Source organism: Columba livia, chromosome 3, assembly GCF_036013475.1.
Source record: "Columba livia isolate bColLiv1 breed racing homer chromosome 3, bColLiv1.pat.W.v2, whole genome shotgun sequence".
Classification (NCBI taxonomy): domain Eukaryota; kingdom Metazoa; phylum Chordata; class Aves; order Columbiformes; family Columbidae; genus Columba; species Columba livia.
Window position 1 is genome coordinate 38,084,427 of NC_088604.1, and position 18,673 is coordinate 38,103,099.

The 18,673-nt window shown below is 44.0% G+C and overlaps 1 protein-coding gene across 4 annotated transcripts; it reads left to right on the forward strand.

Moving 5' to 3' along the window:
• The first annotated feature begins 571 nt into the window (after window positions 1-571).
• Window positions 572-18,326, forward strand: SLC35A1 (solute carrier family 35 member A1). Of its 4 annotated transcripts, XM_065056507.1 has the most exons (9): window positions 1,022-1,071; window positions 4,423-4,600; window positions 4,666-4,793; window positions 10,480-10,639; window positions 11,019-11,171; window positions 11,988-12,054; window positions 15,250-15,426; window positions 15,827-15,961; window positions 17,274-18,326. In XM_065056507.1, exons 3-9 carry the CDS (start codon window positions 4,786-4,788, stop codon window positions 17,402-17,404), a joined length of 831 nt encoding a protein of 276 aa, XP_064912579.1. In that variant the 5' UTR covers window positions 1,022-1,071; window positions 4,423-4,600; window positions 4,666-4,785; the 3' UTR covers window positions 17,405-18,326. The 4 variants fall into 4 exon arrangements, with proteins under 4 accessions (XP_021139685.2, XP_005499903.2, XP_064912579.1 ...); XM_021284010.2 differs by lacking the exons at window positions 1,022-1,071; window positions 4,666-4,793 and adding an exon at window positions 572-837 and having other exon boundaries at window positions 17,274-17,821; XM_005499846.4 differs by lacking the exon at window positions 4,666-4,793 and having other exon boundaries at window positions 917-1,071; window positions 17,274-17,821.
• The last annotated feature ends 347 nt before the right edge of the window (window positions 18,327-18,673 follow it).

Here is an 18,673-nt window from a genome sequence, read left to right on the forward strand (position 1 = left end):
CCTGCTTTAGCAGGTGCATTGGACTAGACATCTTCAGAGGTCCCTTCCAACCCCAGCCATTCTGTGGTTCTGTGGAAGGGGAGACAACGTTCAGCTGATGCCCATTTGAACCTGAGTTTTTAAGTGGGTGACCCCTTTTTCTTCAAAGAATCACAGAATCAACTGGGTTGGAAAAGACCTCAGAGATCATCGAGTACAACCCTTGGTCCAACTCTAGTCCATTTACTAGATCATGGCACTAAGTGCTATGTCCAATCTCAGTTTAAAAACCTCCAGGGACGGCGATTCCACCACCTCCCTGGGCAGCCATTCCAATGCCTGACCACTCTCTCTGTAAAGAATTTCTTTCTAATATCCAGCCTAAATTTCCCCTGGCAGAGTTGGAGCCCCTGCCCCCTTGTCCTATTGCTGACTGCCTGGGAGAAGAGCCAGGGCTCGGTGACAAAACACAACGCTGGCGGTCACCAGGATTTAGGGTTGTTTAGAGGGCAGCTCGTCACAGCGCACTGGCGCCCTTTGAATTTGTAGCAGGTTTGGGGTCTTTTTCCTTAATTTTGTTGTTCAGAGAGCACAAGACGGGTACATAGCCAGCGGGAGAGGCGCAGATTGCAGCATGTTTGACTTGAATTCCTTGAACTTCACTCGATAATTTACATGCATCGATACGCTAATTAGAGTCAGTCGGTGGTTTTAGGTCTGGTTAAACCACCGCTCCCTTCCCAGACCCCGAGCATCCCGTCTCCAAGCGCTGCTCACAGGCGGGCCCGAGGTGGGGGTGACGGATCCCTCGGGGCCGCTCTGAGGACCCAACCAGCCGGACAGAGCTTACGAGGAGAGGTAAATAGACAGCTACAAGCGGATTTATTCGGTGAGGATGCGCCTCCCGGGAGGGGCGAGAGAGGCTGTCTAGGCGAGACGGACCTCCGACTCGATGGTGAAACGCAGGGAGGCGGGCGCTCTAGGCGGCCGCGCCACTCTCTATGGTGTGATGGGCGGAGCGGCGGGGCACGGCGGGCGGCTCCGGCCCGGCGGTGCTGGCGCCTTCAGCCGGCACGATGTCGCCTTCGAAAGGTGAGGGCGGCGGCGCGGGTCGGTGAGGGGCACCGCGGCTCCCGGACGGAGCTACGGCCAGGCAAGGGGGCCGGTTCCGCCCCCCACAAAGACGAAGCGCGACCGGCGGCTCTCTCCTGTTTCCCCCGCCCTGGAGGAAGTGGAACTGTCTTCCCCGCCGGGGGCTGCGGTGCTGAGCGCTACCACCGCGGGCGCGGGGGGAAGGAGCTGTGAGGGGGCGCGGGGCCGATCCGGGGAGGGGCTCTCCGCCCCGCCTTCCCGCCCCCCGCGCTGCGCTCCCTCTCCGTGTGTCCGGCCTGGCCGGGGCTGTGAGGTCGGGCGGCGGCACCGCCGCTTCTCTGGCGTGTGGGCGGCGCCGGGTGCTCCCGGGCCAGGGCTCGCCGGGCACCGGTGGCTCCGCCGCCTTTAGGGCCAGCCGCAGCCGCCTGAGGAGCGGCGGCGCCGGTTCGTGCTCCGGGGGCGTTTGGACGTGGCGCAACGTTCTGGGGGCTCAGCCCGAGGCTGTGAGTCCCAGCTGGTCAGCGCACACGGGCACCCACCCTGCGGGTGTCCCTAAAATCGCCGCCGGCCCCTGGGGTTCAGCTGGAGGGCGAGCGGAGGTGCCGGAGCCACGGCCGTGCCGGAGCCGGGCACTCGGGCGAGCCGGGCGGGTTTAAAGCCTTCGGGAAGGCGACGCCTTGCACAGGGCTGCTCGGCTGTGCGGGACGAGGCCCCCGAAGGAGAAGGGCCCGGATCGGGGGTGCGGCGGGGGGCGAGCCTGCGCTGAGGTGCCCGCTGGGCTCGGCCTTGGGCCGCTGTAGAGAAGAGCCCTGGCAGGGTGGTCAGATGAGTGTGGAGATGCGTGGGAGGCTCTGCGTTTATATCCCGAGGCTTTGGGCCTGTCTGGTCCCTTTTGCTGGAATCGGTTCATTCGAGAGGATATGCTGAAGCCAGTGAGAGAAACTCTGGGAGAGAAACAAACAACAGCTGCTTTCAGCTCAGATTTTTTTTTTTTTTAAGCTGGTATACGTTCAGGCTTAGCAGCAGAAGCTATGGGTGCTCGAGCTACACTTTCCTTCTGCCCCCAGTGCTGCACTGGTACTGGGGCAGACAGGTGAGCCAGACTGGACAAGTGTTCTGGCTGAAAACTGAACTACGGATTGCTTTTAACATATCACTAGGACGATCTAGTACAGTTACTACATTCATTATCATGTTCTGCTGCATCTGATTTACTCAAGTTTGCAAACTGTTCCCAAATTGAGGCTTTTTTTTTTAAGACTAGTTAATATAGGCAAGTGTTAAATGTAGTTTTAGCTCATAGAATCACAGAATGTCCTGAGTTGGAAGGGACCCACAAGGATCATGGAGTCCAACTCTTGTCCCTGCACAGGACAACCCCACAGTTCACACCGTGTGTGAGGGTGTTGTCCAGTCTCTTCTTGAACACTGTCAGGCTTGGGGCTGTGACACCTCCCTGGGGAGCCTGTTCCAGTGCTCCAGCACCTCTGGCTGAAGAACCTTTTCCTCATGTCCAACCTGAACCTCCCCTGGCACATCTTCCTGCTGTTCCCTTGGGTTCTGTCATTGGTCACTAAAGAGAAGGGTTCGATGCCTGCTGCTCCTCTTCCCCTTGTGAGGAAGCTGTAGACCACGATGAGGTCTCCCCTCAGTCTCATCTCCAGTAGCACATAGGCTTACAGTCTTAACGTGTAAAAGCACGTTGTTAATGATATGTTCCTGCTGACAGAAACCATAGTAGAAAATACATTTTTTTGTGAAACTGGACTGGGTTAATTTTATTTCCTGGCGGTTATGCCCTTGGATTCCCACTGCCTTCCTCTCCCCCCGCCCTGCCCTCAGTCCAAACTTAATTTAAAAATGGATTAAGTTTGTAAGTCTCTTTTAAGCATTGTTAGTCCAAAAAATAATTGGTTCTACCTTTTAAAAGTGGTTACTGACGTGGGTAAGATTTTTATCTGTAAGGAAGTAGCTAATTTAAGTGATTGCAGCAGCAGGAGGTATTAACTGTACCTTGCAGAAATGTTATGCAATAGAAGACATCACTGTCTTGAAAGACAAATGAACCAAAACATTGATTGCACTGGATTCAGCAATTCACTCCCATATTGAATGAACAAAGTTATTACAAATCTGCCTGGAGCTTATCTGTTAGCTCATAACCTAATCAGCAGAGGAACATAAACTTCTACCAATTAAACGACATTTATTTAGGATATTCAGAACAGGACAGATAATGTCCCAGAAGGTGCTGCTGAATGGCCAACATCCACCCGTCAGGTGCCATACATAACAAAGAAAAATTTACCAGTTTGAGATGTGGTTTTGTGGACACCACACGTTTGCTTATGTCACATGTTGTAGGTCAGATGTTTGTGTAGAGAAGCCCCGCTTGGAGCCCCATGCTGTTCTCTTCACCGGTACGGATGCAGTCTTGGCCATTCTCTGAGGTGGGAATGAACTGGCGTGGCTTGGCCATGTCCACCTGATGGAACTCTGAGAGCTTTGTCCGCCTGATGGAACTCTGGGGCCTTAGAGGAAGGTGGCTGTATGAAAAACTGCCTTTCGCCAGTGGACCTGCAACAGGCTGGCTCCCAAATCAGGCAGGATCCGGCTTGGTCCAGGGCAAAACTGCTACAAGGATTGCTGTTGTTGTAGAAGGACAGGAGCAGGGAAGATAAAGGCAGTAACACAGATGAGACATAATCCTCGTGTGGTTTGATTTACGTGAATAACTGCAACCTTAGTGTTTTCTAAAATAAATGATTTTTCAAGAAAGCCCTTTGTGTGAAGCCCCATCGCTCTTCTGAGCAAAACTCTTTTCTCTTACTAACTTAGGTAGAATATAAGGCTGAAGGAAATATTGTCTTATTTGTTAAGATTTGTTAGATTGATCCCGTTCTTTGCTGATAGAGAACTTTTCCTCTCTCTCTCTGCTTTTACTAGTGTGCCAAGACTCTCTGTGTCGGACCTCAGTATACTATGTGGAGGGGATGGGCTTCTGTTTCAGAGCAAGCACTTACTGTCAGCTGAAGAGCAGGAAAGCACAGAAAGACTTTTTGATTCGTGTTAGTAAATATTAGTCTATGATTATATTTTCTAGAATGAAGGATGATTATGAGGGAAAGAGGACATCTTATTTGCAAATACTCGGATTTCCTATACAAGCTTATTTGAAAAGTGACTTGAAAATTTAATTTGCATGTTTTATAGGAGGTGTTTCAGAACACTGTAATTATTGTATCCTGCCACGGTAGTATTTGATACAGTCCTCCAGCTGGAGAACATGCTGTTTCAGTTATTAAATTAAAATGAAGGGCATGTTGAGTCACCATCTTTGTTTTCTTTCAGAAAATGTCAGCTTACTCTTCAAGTTATACTGCCTGACAGTGATGACCCTGGTTGCTGCCACGTACACAGTCGCGTTGCGGTACACGAGGACGTTGGAGACAGAACTGTACTTCTCAACGACGGCTGTGTGCATCACTGAAGTTATCAAGCTGTTCTTGAGTGTGGGCATCTTGGCTAAGTAAGTATGGCAATGCTAATGAGTATTTTGAAAATGAATCCCGACTTCTAACCTCAGATTCTCAGATACTGAAGTACAGATACAGGTGAGAACGTGGCTGGAGAGTCATGCTGTGGAAGAGTAATTTTAGAGCTGGTTAGAACTTGTGAGTCCTCCTCAACTGAAACTGCTTTGAGAACACCACAATGTTCAGGTGTGTCCTTTCTGCATATTTTCTGGTTTTGTATGCTTTGGCATAGGTTCAAAATGTCAGCACGGATTATCTGCGATGTTTTGGGTCTTTAAAATGTTGGGGTAGATGAAAGCTGGACTGCCAGCTGTTGTCTACTGAGTTATGTAAAATTGTAATGTTCCTACTCATGAATTTTCCCAGACATTGTTACAGACATTTTGGTGCCTCTGTTAACTTGGGGAATCAAAGCTGAAAGGCTGGTCAAAAAATATTAGGAATTTCTGTAATCCTAGGCTGTTGCTAAGAACTAGAACTTAAGTCCACATGTGAGCATCTGAAGTAGGAAAGCCATCAGTCCGCTTGCTTTCCTCTCAGCTTCCCTGTCCTGCATCCTTTCTTGGAAGAATCTTTGTACTCCAGACTTTTCCAAAGCCCAGTTCTTGCTGTTCTGGTAGAATTTGTTCTTTCAGGGTCTCTGCCTATTTCTTTGTGGCTTTTGGTACATCAGAAGGCTGGCTGTTTCGTGCTAGAGCATCATGAAGTCACATGGTGTACTTCAGATTTTGATCAGATCTTTTCTACTTAACATCAAAACGGTATTTTATTTGCTTTAGAAATGAGACAATATTCGAATTTGGTAAGACAACTGTGACAAACGGCCTTTCATTTAACCTTTCATTAAAATGTATTGTGTTAGAAAAGGCAAGTGTGACCGGCGGCAAATTTATGTTTCTCTTTTTATGCACCCGGGGCTTCTCTCTCTGCCAGCACAAAGTGTTGGCAGAAGCATCTGTGCTGGCGAGTGGCTGTGGTGTGGTTGTGACCGCACTGTGGCCAGCGGGGATCCTGACCCATGTGCTGTCTGGAGGCTGCAGCAGCCCATGGTTCTCCGTAGAGAGGGATCTGTGGGTGGCCTCACCTGGGTGTGGAACTTCTCAGATCTGTTCCTGTGCACTTGGGACCCGAGCTATTTATAGCATACAGAGAGGCCTGGTTCAGCAGGGCGAGCAATCTGTGTTTCATTAAGGTTCAGAAATACTGTGTTCATCAAATGTACAAATGGTCTTTTTTGCTTGAAATAATTAAAAAGACAATTACTTTTAACTGGGATGTCTGTTATGCTTTTAGAACAGCCCTGCACAGCCAGGAACCCATGTGGCCCATTGTCCTCCCTTTTACAGGAGTCAGCAGGGGATGCCTGGAGCAATAGGGTGAGCACAAGCAGACGCATGCGGATTTCCCAGCCTGGAGACTGGTGCTCACTGTGGCTGTAGCCCCTGACAATCTTGTCCTTGCCGGGATTATCCAGTTTCTTTTTGAACTGTTAGTCCCTATTGTACCTATGAAATGACTTCTGCAGTACAATTACATGGTATATGAAAAAGTACTTTTTAATAAACACTTCATCTAGCAGTTTCACTGGATTCTGTCTCCTTGTGTTGGCAGACATCATGAACAATCTTTTCCCCTTCACTTTTATTTTCATATCTCTACAGATTTGTATTGTGTTTTCATCACTCATTTATTTTCTAAGCTGGGAGTCCTTGACTCATTTTTCTGTGGTTGTCCTTGTACCCATCTCCACAGCATTTCCAGGATTGTTACATCCCTTTTGAAACAGGATCCACTGCTGTATGCAGCATTCAGGGTGTGACCGTGCAGTGGCATTAGGCAGAGGGGTGAAGGTGCTTTCTGTCTTGGTCTTGGTTCCTTTCCTAAGGATTCCTAATGTTATGCTCATTTCTCTGAACACAACTGAGCCTTGAGCTGGGTCTTTCAGCTGCTTGCATCTTTTCCAAAATGTCCATAACTGGTTTAGAGATGGTCGTGGTGTTTTGTTGTTGTCATTTCCTATGATTCAACCTCATTTATTGACAGCTGAGTTTTACTTGCTGATTAAAATGGGATGAATCTGACTTGCTGAGCTTTTAGACGGTTACAATATCTATTCTGATCTGGTCAGCTAGTGGGGTTTTTTCCTCCCTAGTTGAGAGATGAGGACCAACAGACACTATTCATCAGGCCGTGCTCACCTCCTCTTGGTAGGGTGTCTTGCTTGTGGATCTGGGCGCCTTCTTTTGCTGTCCAGATAACTGAGCTATTTCTCAGGTGGCAAAAGATCCGGTGAATTCTACTCAGTGTAGTGAGAGACTCTTCAGCAACTATTGAAAGTTTTCAATATCGCATATAATTGAGTATAATCAGCAAAATTTGCCAGTTTTCTAGTAATCTTCCATTTTAGATCACTTACAAATATGCCAAACAACATAAATTCCAGCATAGTTTCTGGCAGAATCTTCTTGACAGCTTCCTCTGGTTTTAAAGTCCTATTTGTCTCATCCAAGGCAAGGTGACTTGGTAGTTTAATAACCAGTTAAAAGATAGAATACAGTCTGTTTTTTTTTCTGTACAGCAAGATATTTTTGAGTGCCTGTTTGAAACAGCCAGTGTTGATTACTGCAATGTACAAGATACTGGAGTATGGCTCGTGTTGTTCCGGCTGCAGGATTTGTTTTCTTACACGTTATTACTCTGTGCCTTTGCTGCGTTTACTTTTCAGTTGTCTCCCGGAAGGCACATTGAATGGATGAATGCCAAAGATTGTCTTTCAAGAGGGAAGTTTATGATAGTTTAAGCTATGTTAATTATATACTCAACAAAACTCTCAGCTTCTTATATTTATTTAAAGTCTATTTGACCATCTGGTAATTACGTTGTCTACATTCTTAGGTGGTATATAATATCCTAGCAATGGATGAAGAAAAGTAAAGCTGATTTGCAAACTCTGGTTTTAACTTCAGCTTTTCTAACAAATGCAATGTTTCTGTTGCAGAGCTGATTGTCATTAGCATCTGTCACTTATTGAGACCTATGAAGAAAACAGAATATGTTTTTAAAGTCAAATCTAGATCAACATCAAGAATGCTGAATTCACGCTAGATCAGTTTTTATTTTCTTATTTGATTATGCGGTGTACATCTTTGGGCACCTTATTTTGCATTATCAGCTTTACACAGAGGCTTGTTTTAAATTATTTTTTTGTGTAGATTTAAATCTGTCTTCACATGATCTTTGTACTGTAGCCAACTTAGAGATTCTTGGTAAGTGCATGCTTCAGAAAGCACACCTGCTGCAAAGATGAACTGTTAGATATTTAATCTTCCTGTTCTCAAAAACTAAAGTGGAGATGGTGCTTACTGGACATCTGTCATTCTTTGTTGCTGAAATTTCATGCTAGAAGTCAAAGTAGACAGAAACTACAATTACTGCTGTGTTATGACTTTAAATGTGCGATCAGCTATTAATAATTCAATGAGCACGGTCTGGAACAGAAGCAGGTATAGCTTAAATACTATTTGCTTGTTTGACAGCCCACCTTAGTATTGATAAATAGAAGCAGCCATTACTGCGTGGTGTATTTTTACTTATTCTCACAGAGTAGAACTGTATTACATTCTATTTGCAGACGTTGGATAGTCTTTAGTCCAGCCTTAGTCCAGCTTTACTTGGGTATTACCAGGAGCTCTGATTTCTTGTACATCTTATCTCCCAATGCTGGGCAATACAATAAATACATTGTGGAATAAGTAAACGAACAGTTTTTCCTGTAATGTCAATGACTCATAACATTTTACGCAGTTCTGTGTCTCGTGTCATTAACCACGGTGAGCTGTAACATGAAATCTTCCCCTTCATCATATTGCAAACTTCACTTTAAGTGCTACATGTCTATAGATTTTCATGTCAATGGTTGTTCCTTGTGGCCAGATGGGTCTTGCAAAAGACACCTGTGTGACGTGCTCAGGGTCACTGAGTCTGTCCCAAGCAGAGAATCCCCTGAAGTTAGGAAAGAACTTCACATGTGACCTCACTTGTACAGCAAGAGTGTGGGAAACCAGGTTCACCTCTGTTTGGTAACTCTACTGCTCCAATACTGGTTTTTTGTGTTTGCTCTTTGTTATGGGAAAATGACAAAATGAATCCCTTGCAGCTGCCTGTGTAAAGACAGCTCTCACACAAAAGGAGGAGAAAAGGAGGTATATCTTGGTGCCAAGCAAGGAGGAAGGGAAGGGAGGAGAGAAACTTGGATAGAAGGATCATGAGATGGTAGAGTCCATAAATTTCGGAGAGGTAGAGTCTAAGAACCTGGAGCACGGAGTCGGGGGTTGATCTGGAATGGAGAATATGCAGGAACAAGGTGTTTAATGAAGGAGCCTGGGGCATAGAGAGATTGCTCATTTTGCATAATAAGAGTTTGGGGCAGGTAGATTTCCTATTAATAAGTATTGATACATTTGTAAACAAGAAGTTGGGACCTGAGTGAAATGTGGGGAATTGGGCTCCTGGGGCACTGAGGAGGATGTGAGCCATTCCTTCCTATGTGTGTGTGTGAGGGAAGCAAAAGGAGTGTTCAACTCAAGAGCAATACAGGATGCAAGTAGAGAGGCCTGTGGGAGCAGGCAGGAGCGATTTTGGATGTTGGTATTTGTCAGTGACTAAGAAAGAGAAGAATTGAAAAGAGCAAACATGGGACTGGAGGAGAGCTGGGAAGGGAACTGGAGGACTTGAGCAGCAGTGACAAGTAAGCGAGAAATGTCAGGTTGATGTAGCAATGCAGAAGTCAGCTGTGATAAGCTGAGGAGCAAACCGCAAATGGGGACGGCAACAAGAAGCAGCATGTTCCTCCCCGTTGCCTGCTCTTGCACACACTGTAATTACGTGAAGGAGATGTGTGAAGGTGCGAAGCAACAGGGAGCCACCACACGTCCTGTCAGACTTCTTCACATGTCTGCTGGTGCTGGCCCAGCATCTCCTGCAGCACAGGAGAGAAGAGGAGCCCAGGGGTGGCTGAGGAATAAGAAGTGTTTACAGCTCAGTAGTTGTGGGTTGTCTGAATTTAGAGTTGATGAGTTAGTTTTCTGTATTTGGAGTTAATAGGCTAGTTTGTTGTGTGAATAAAGTTAAGTGTTGCGGTAGTTGTGAGGCGACTTGGAGGCGGGGAGCTTGTGGTCGGTGGGGGTGCCTGCGCCCTGGAGCCCTGGAGCGGGGGACAGCTTGTGACTACGAGATAACGATCTTGTTACCATGCGAACACTGCCTGACTAAGATTCCCGCCTTAGCTAGCTTAATGTCTGTTAAAGTGATTAGCCAATCAGCATGAAACATGTGTGCCTTAGACTATATAAATGTATGTTTGCCATACAATAAAGCGGACACCTTGCTTGCATCAAGTTGCGTCCCCGTCTCTCAGTCGCGGCAAGTAGTGCACAAGGATATAATTTTTTTTAATGTACTGTGAGTCCCAGTTTAAAGGGGGTCTGGAAAATCACGGGCATTTGACATCACACACAAATATTAATAGCAAAAAGAAAAAAAAAGGCAGGGGAACGTGACAACAGCCTTCTCTTCCATTGCCTGTATACTTAGCAACTTATTCCACTGGTTTCAGTGTTCATGGTTCTTGTTTAATTTATTGCACATGAATGCATCTAACCTGATTCCAAAATGTCATCTTCACCTTCAGGGGCTGAACTTGTTGATAAACCTCACTGTTTTTTCCGAGTTAATTTTTCTTTAATGAGCAGAAGGTACAACCGATTGTTGAGAACAAATTTTCAGCCGTCCCAAAGGATTCATTGGTTTGATTTGTGTTTTCAAATACCAGTTTTAGAGAGTGCTTAGTTATATTAATATTTTTATTTTGCAGAGAAACTGGAAGTCTGGCAAGGTTAATAACATCTTTAAAAGAAAATGTATTTGGAAGTCCTACAGAATTGCTAAAATTAAGTGTTCCATCCTTGGTGTATGCTCTCCAAAACAACATGGCATTTGTGGCTCTTAGCAACTTGGATGCAGCGGTTTACCAGGTAATAGTGTTTTTGTCAGTAACTCATCTGTGGATACATTTCTCTGTACTGTTCCATGTGGCATGTGTACCAGGGTGTCTGTCTGCCTAGCACAGGGTACTCTCTTCAGCTATAGTGTTGTAACAAAGCATTGCTTGGCTTTTATTGAGTGTGCGCTCTGTTGGAGAGCTCTGGTTTTCTGAGCTAACCCACTCACTGCTGGCGTCACTTCAAATTCACATTGTTGCAGTTGGCAATGGTCCGAAACCCCAAGGATCTGTAGGAAATCAATGAATATAGAGTTTAATTTGTCACTCTGTAGTTGAGTTTTCTATTTTATTTTCTTGGGTTTGGAGAGTTTATAAAACCGCATCCTCTGTGGTGTTCCCGTCTTCTTTAGGTGACATACCAGCTGAAGATCCCTTGTACAGCTTTATGTACAGTCCTAATGCTAAACCGTACCCTCAGTAAGCTGCAGTGGTTCTCTGTCTTCATGCTGTGCGGTGGTGTTACCCTTGTTCAGTGGAAGCCCGCTCAGGCTACAAAAGTACAGGTGAGAGTTTACATTTTGTCACTTCATGATGAATAAACTTCAATGCCTTATATTTTGTATTTCACTTCACAGCAGCTGGGGTTAAGGCAAGGTGTCTCACATTCCACACAGCAGTACCTGTTTCCTATTTCCAGCTGCTCCATCTACAGCATAAATGCTTGTAGGATTGTTCGCTTTCACATTTCTTGTGTACCAGTTCAGGCAGGCTTGTGGTATTGCTCCAGTCTCACTTTTTGGAAAGGCACCTGATTGCTACAATTAGTATAAATTACCACAGTCATCATAGTCGGTGTAATGCACCATCATAGGAGTATCTGAGTAATAGTGTTTCCAGCAGTTGGCCCTGGTATCATTGTAATCATTGGAGCAGAGAACTTGGAATTGAAGCACTTGGCGGAATTAGGAGTGAAACTCTAATGCTTTGTGGGTGTGGGTATGACATTTAAACACACCCTGCAGAGACACTGACCTAATCCCGCTCCAGGAAGAAACAGCTGTCTTCTGTTGCTCAGGTCTTAGCTGCTGATCCCCAATCAGCGTTAGTGGGAAAGGCAGGTCACACAGCTGGGACAACTGGCCACAGCCGAGCAGAGGGTGTCTCTGAGCACTGCAGGGGTTGGTAAGAGCGCACACCGACAGTGAACCCCACACAGCTACGCCGAGCTAATCCAAAGAGCAGCTCTAGCTAAGCAAGTACATCTTACACTGTAATCAAATGCTAGTAGTTTTGCTGTACTTAATGAAGTAGCTGTGGAATTGATTACTGTAAATTACTGAAGTGTTGCATCCTTTTTAAAATACCGGTTGATGTTGCAGGTGGAGCAGAATCCATGGCTAGGGTTTGGAGCGATTGCTGTTGCTGTATTATGTTCAGGATTTGCAGGTATAGTATTATTTCTGTACACAGGTCACATGAAAAGAATTGGAGAACTCATGATGTTTAAAACAGAACTTTCTATGTTACTTGTCTTCCTTGGTTAGGAGATAAAAATGTACTTTAGCCCCTCTGTCCATAATTACCTTCTACTTGCAGTAATTATGACAGATTTATGACACAACTACTCCAGATGTCAAGCACATACTGTTGGTTTTATATGATGCAGCTTAGAAGGCTGGTTTGCAAGTGGAAGTATCTCTTTCAGATGCATAGAATAATACTGTGGGGAACACCCATTATTACTCACTGAGTACAATTAGTTAATATACATCTACTTTTATGAAGTTGGCTTTACAGTAAATAGCTCCCTTATGGTGGTTATATGTAGTACTTGCATTTTTTTATCAGGGGAACTGTTCAATTCTTGTGCTAGCTAAGCCCCAAAATACGCGTTGATGTAGTCCTGTAGGTGAGAAAGCTGAGATGCAGAGGGAGCATAAGCAAGGCAGAGAGGAACATGAGTAGTAGGAAGCCTAGACAAACTCCAGGAAGGAATTTTTTTTAGGTGGTGTTCATTTGGTGTTTCATTATTGGGGTTTGGTTTTGTGGTTTGTTGTGGTTTTTGGGGGTTTTTTGAGGGTTGGTTTGTTTGTTTGTTTTTCAAGCAGCATTACCCCTCAGAGTAGGTTTTCCCTGGCTTCTGCAGAAGGAGACTAGAACTGGAGGACAAGTGAGCTGGTGCTAAGAAATAAGGAAGTACAAATTCCTATGTAATTTGAAATTTGTCTTGGGGCGGGGAAGGGGCATGTTTCCCTGGCTGTAAACTGGATTCTTCTCCCTCCCTGTGTAAGGAAACAAGGTATTATACTATCACACACCTCTAGAACCATACAATCCTGCAAGAACAATCTTGTGCTGTGCATACATGCTTGTTACTCTTGGAAAACATTCTGGCTGGCAGGGGGGAGAAGGAGGAGGATGTAATTTTTGTTCGGTGTCTTTTCAGTGAAGTGGGTGCTTTGAAGCAGAAATACTATTACAAATAAGACTGTAGAGCTCAGTCGGCTTTTTCTGGAAGGTTATAAATTTACTTATTTCAGTAGATGCTTCCAAGCCATGAGACCAAATACAGCATTCACAGTAGAAGCCTTCAGTGTCTCCTAAAGCTCTCTGGCTTTCTCTGATAATGGGGGGAGACAGCTGTGCTTCTAAAGGTCTGCAGATTCAGACCACTGATGCGGGCAGCTCTGGAGGATTTAAGCACATAGGACTGCAAAAGGATTGCAGCTTGGGTGTTTCCTCACTGACAGCTGTAGCTTTGGGGCAGCTGGGAGGACACAGTATTTAATCTGTGGAGCTCCTTGTGCCCTTGGGGCTTTACATGTTGAAAATATAAATCCCATTCAAACTCCTTTCCTCTTCTTCCTTTCCCCACCCACATCAAGGGGTTATTTTGGCATCAAACTTTCAGTTTCTGGACTTACTGTTAAATGTTTTCTTTTATTCCAGCAAAATAAAAAAAAATTATGTGGTTTTGTCCTTTGGATTTAGCAAAAAGTTTTTTGCTTTAAACTGCTGATCATGCGATAATTTCCAAGTATCAAGGCGCTCAACAATGCTTATAAAAGCGTTGGACAAATACACGATGGCACATTTTTTGTGACTTGAAACAATACTGAAGAGTAATTTCTCCTAAGTAGCACCCTTTCTTCCTTTCATCCTGCCTAGTGGAGTGATTTTTATGCATTTTCAGGAATCTGAAGGCGTAATGTCATTGCCTTACTTGTTTTATAACAAGTTATAAAGTTTACAAGTATGCTTCATGCTCAGGGTAGATTTCTGGTACATTAATTACATGTGGCTGTGCAGGGTGGGTCTTCTCAGCAGGCAGAAAACTTGATTACTGTGGGTTCTTCTAAGCACTGCAGTCATCAACAAGAGTAGTTTTTTGTTGTTGCTGTTTAGACTTTAAAAATGTATATTCATATGAGATAAAAACAGACAAGGAAACATGGCATTATTATTTGAACCCCTGAAAAATAAGTATGCCCTCTAATTTATTCACCACAAATATGCCATATACTGAATGAAATTATAAATCACATTTTTCATTAATAAAAAAGTAGCAAGTCTTTCCTCGGAGCTAACTCTGTGATTTAAGGAGGTAGAGTAGGAGGTGGAGTATGTGCCTGGGGCTTCTAAGCCACAGGTCTTTATGCTGTCTTTGTCAGTTCCCGTTACTTTTCTTGTATTGTATGGAATATAATGGATTACATTAATCAACAATACGCATTTAGTCAGTAGTACTCACACCAGAAAGTCTTAGAAGCGGCTGAGAAGGTCTGAGTCCTGCAAACTGGTTTGTATTTTGAAACTCAGGGGAAATTCCAGGGATTAGCAGAGTCCTGGTATGGGAGCAATGGTTACAAAGGCAGCTCGTGATGCCCTTGTCAAATGTCGGCCTGTTAGTCTGACATACACCTCCCCAGTAGAATAATGAAATTTGGAGAATTTCAGTAATGCAGAGCATAAAAGTAATGCTCATCAGCATGGCGCTGTGAACAGGAGCTTTAGATTAACGTGAATTCCATTGCCTCAAAACCAATCTGTAGTTTCAGTCAGCAGAAGGCATTGGTTTTGATTTGCTCTGGCAGTCCCTTGAAGCTGTGGTTTCAGAACGTCACCACCCTGCCAAGTACTCTGCAACCACGAGGCTTCTGAGGAGTTTTCAGTCTCAGTACTGAAAGTCCCAGCCCTGTTTTTAATTTTTTAAACAAAAAACTTCTACGTCATACTCAAATACATAAATAGTGTCCTGGGGATATAATATCAGGTGACAATGTGAAATGCTGTTTTTCTGGTGTAGCATTGTAAAGAAACTCTGCTGGACAGAAGCCTGGCAAATCAAGCAGAAATTAGTAGTTTCGCTTGTCAATGAGGTTAATTGTTAAAATAACTGTAAAGAGAAATAGAATAATTTTTGATGTTATGTAGCCAATAAAGTGATCATGTCCTGGAAGATGCAGGTTAGCAGGATGTACTTTTAAGCCCTTCTGCATTGGGAGCTTCTGTGAAACTTAAAGTCTGTAGAACAAGATGATTCCAGTAGTCTTGTCTGGCTTTAAAACACGATAAACCACAAATTGTTAAGGATGACACTTCATCTCACTGAAAACCTTTTTTTTTCTTTTTTTTTTTTAGGAGTTTATTTTGAGAAGGTCTTAAAGAGTTCAGATACTTCCTTGTGGGTGAGGAATATTCAGATGTACTTATCTGGGATTGTGGTGACTTTATTTGGTGTGTACATGTCAGATGGAGCCCAAGTTCTTGAGAAAGGGTTTTTCTATGGCTACACATACTACGTCTGGTTTGTCATCTGTAAGTATCCTGTGGTTTAAAGGTCTTATTACCTTGTTTTGCCTTTGTAACTATGATATAACTGGTTGCATGAAGCTACAAATTCAGTCTGACCCGCTGTTCTTTACTGTGTTTTGAGGGTTGTTTAAAGTATCATTATCTTGGAAATCACTGACTTGTTCAATTTAAAATTGTGCTGAAATAGCAGTCTAAATGACTGAGAAGTGAGTAGATCACCTTTAAATGAGTCGTATCTGATGATTAGATGCCATGTAGCCATCCCATTTTGCTGAATGTTACATTAAATCGCCAATTAGGATAACACAGCCCAAACAAGTAGTACACCAGTGGAGTAAAATGCATCATTTCAGGAGTAACCTGCTGTGCCTTCACTAACAGAAACATGTTACCTCCTTTCCAGTTCTCGCCAGTGTAGGTGGCCTCTACACTTCGGTCGTCGTGAAGTACACAGATAACATTATGAAAGGCTTTTCTGCAGCAGCAGCCATTGTTCTCTCTACTGTGGCATCAGTCATCCTCTTTGGCCTCCAGATCAGTAAGTGCCTTTTTGCCCTTTGATTTGACCTTACCGAGATGTTTCCATCCCAGCCAGCAGGCTGTATGCAGTTCCTACGTGTGCATCATCTTTGCATGTTTCTGGTTTTAACTGTGAGGCTCCTGTGCGCTCGTGTGTAATTTGTGTTACCTAAGGTGCCTGATGATCCTGCGCTTTCAGAGGTGTTCACGGGTTGCTCTTTCAGAGTCATCCTACAACCTCAAATGGAAAAGTTCTTCCTCATTTAAACAGCTTCAGAGTTTATATGGCTTCATTCATGAATCACCTTCTGATGCAGTTTGGTGTGTGATAGAGCTGTTTACCTGAGACCGTGATGAGTTATCATTTCTTGTTGGTTTTAGTACAGCCAGTGCCAAATTCCTCAGCTCTTCCTGCAAGGGCTTTGCCACATTCCCATGAAGTTACACCCACTACTGCATTAACTTTTACCTTCCCTATTTGCTGTTGGCAACACCACTGAAGAGTGAGTCAAACAGCAGCTGGGGTCATGACTGATGTGGGGAATATTTTTGAGGGGAAACAGCAGATTTCTTTGGGCTGTTCTTCAGCTTCAAAGGATTTTCTCCCTGGTCAGTTCTGTGTCTAGTACTGTACCCAGTAGCTCCTGCTCAATACTTTACTGGTTAGTTTGGGGTATTTTTGGGGTATTTTACTTTTCTACTGTAATCCAAAGATGGTATGGTGTGATGGGGGAACAGCTAGCTGTCTGATGTGGCATAAGTGAGATGAAACATAACGTTTGCTTAAGGAGAAAGTAAACAGTGTTTGGCTGAAAAAGAACACCTGAAGTGGTGAAAAGCACTAGTTTAAAACTCACTTGGGCGGAACATTTTCTTGATATTTAACACAAATCGAATCTGCACTGGTGATCTTTCTGTGAAAGCGTCATTAACAGTGTTTCTTAACCCAGTCTGGGGAGGAAAGACAAAGTGTCTTGCCACAGGCTACTTTATCCTGTCCACTGTGTCTTTATCATTAAGTTCATTGTAAAGTCAGCCTGTCAGATAGCATCTGGAGCTACAGGAGATGTCTCACGCTTGCTTTTCTGACCATCACCATGTTCTCGCTCATCTGAGACCAATTGAAATAGTGTGGGGACTGTGTAAACACTCAAGAGTTCTCAGTGTCAGAGGATAATTCTACATTCTGTGAATTATTAGCAGCTTGTTGTCCTGTTTAGAGTAACTTTAATACTGCCATTCAGATATCATAATTACTTACACAGCTGAGTCTTCTGAAGATTTCTTCTTACATGGAGGCATTTAAATAAGCTATTTTTGTCTGCTTTCAGCTGTTACCTTCTCCCTGGGTGCTCTCCTGGTGTGTATTTCTATTTACCTTCATGGATTACCTCGACAAGACACCACAAAACTCCAGCCATCAGAGACTAAGAGCTCAAAAGAGAGACTTGCTACTGTGTGACATTGTCCATAAAAATGGACAGATAAGAGAAAAAATGGACTTCAAAAGAACCTGCATTTTTTAAAAATTAGCCTTAAGCTAGTCATGAAACTGTTTAAGTGGGATAGACTAAAAGCGGAAGTTAGTTCTGTTTTACATGTGAAGTTTCCAGTGGCTGAGGCTGCGTCACGGCTGAAGAGCTGGATGGGTATTTTACTGAAGGTTTTCTTCATTCACGTCGGACAATGAAGAGTCTCATTTAGAAGGAAAGAAGAATGAAGGAACTGAACACTCAATTGTATATAATGTATATAATGGAGGGAAATTGGTTCTTTGTGTATTTGATAAACTGTCTCTTGCCCTTTGAGGACAGAAATGTTCAAAAGCTTCATAAAAGTACATTAAAAAGAGCAATTACTGCCAACATTTTCTCTTAAACTAGTTGGCAATTGCAGATTGATTAATGACAGGAAAAGTTTCTCTTCTAGGTGATGCATACAAGATGAACAGAGTACTTCTCCCATGTTTTTATGTTGAATGAATAGTATTTTTTTCCCTCCATGCAGTCACTGTGTCCTGACGCAGCTCCACTAGGAATAACCATGCTTCAGGTATCACTTACCTAAAAGTGATTAGAAGCAACACTTGCTCTTTGGGTTAAAAAGTCGGAATGAAAGACTGGTGTTTTGCTTAAGTTGCAGACTTTCTTTCATTTTTCAAATGATTTTTTTAAACCTGCTGTAGCTGGTAGACTGATCCTCTATTCTGTGTTTTTTGTCAAACCCCAGTTGTATGGATGAAGGTTCATATGTTTTCTTGTGTCTCTGGCTTAGGTACAAATGAGTCAACTCAAAGCATCAGACTAGAAGATTTTTATCTGTACACTTTATCTCTAAAACTTTTAATGTGTATTAGGCTTTCCTTTCATTTATAAGTGCCAACTGTATGATTTCAGCTTCCTCCCTCATTTTCTGAGGCCTCACTCAGTTCAGTCCTTCAGAAACTGCAACTCTGCATTGAGGGAAAACTGACTTGGGTGCTTTGGGCAGATTATTTACATTCAAAGTGGAGTCAAATATGTGGCCAAGTTTATATTCTGGTCAGATTCTTTCAATATGAGTTAACCAGCTCGGTTTTACATTCAAGTGGGGCGTGTTCAGCACAGCAGCGACAAACACAGTTGAATTCCGTTCCAGTGGGAGAGGATGCTCTGCTCTGCCTGTTGGCAGCTGTTCTGTGCAAGCAAACAGCGTCTCACCACAGCGCTGCTCTGGTGAGTCCAGGCCTTGG

What these genes read in the sequence shown, in the direction of transcription:
- SLC35A1 (XM_005499846.4), top strand. An exon ending in TGGATGCAGCGGTTTACCAG is followed by an intron (nt 10,640 to 11,018) that starts GTAATAGTGTTT and finishes CGTCTTCTTTAG; the next exon opens with GTGACATACCAGCTGAAGAT. An exon ending in CCTCTTTGGCCTCCAGATCA is followed by an intron (nt 15,962 to 17,273) that starts GTAAGTGCCTTT and finishes GTCTGCTTTCAG; the next exon opens with CTGTTACCTTCTCCCTGGGT.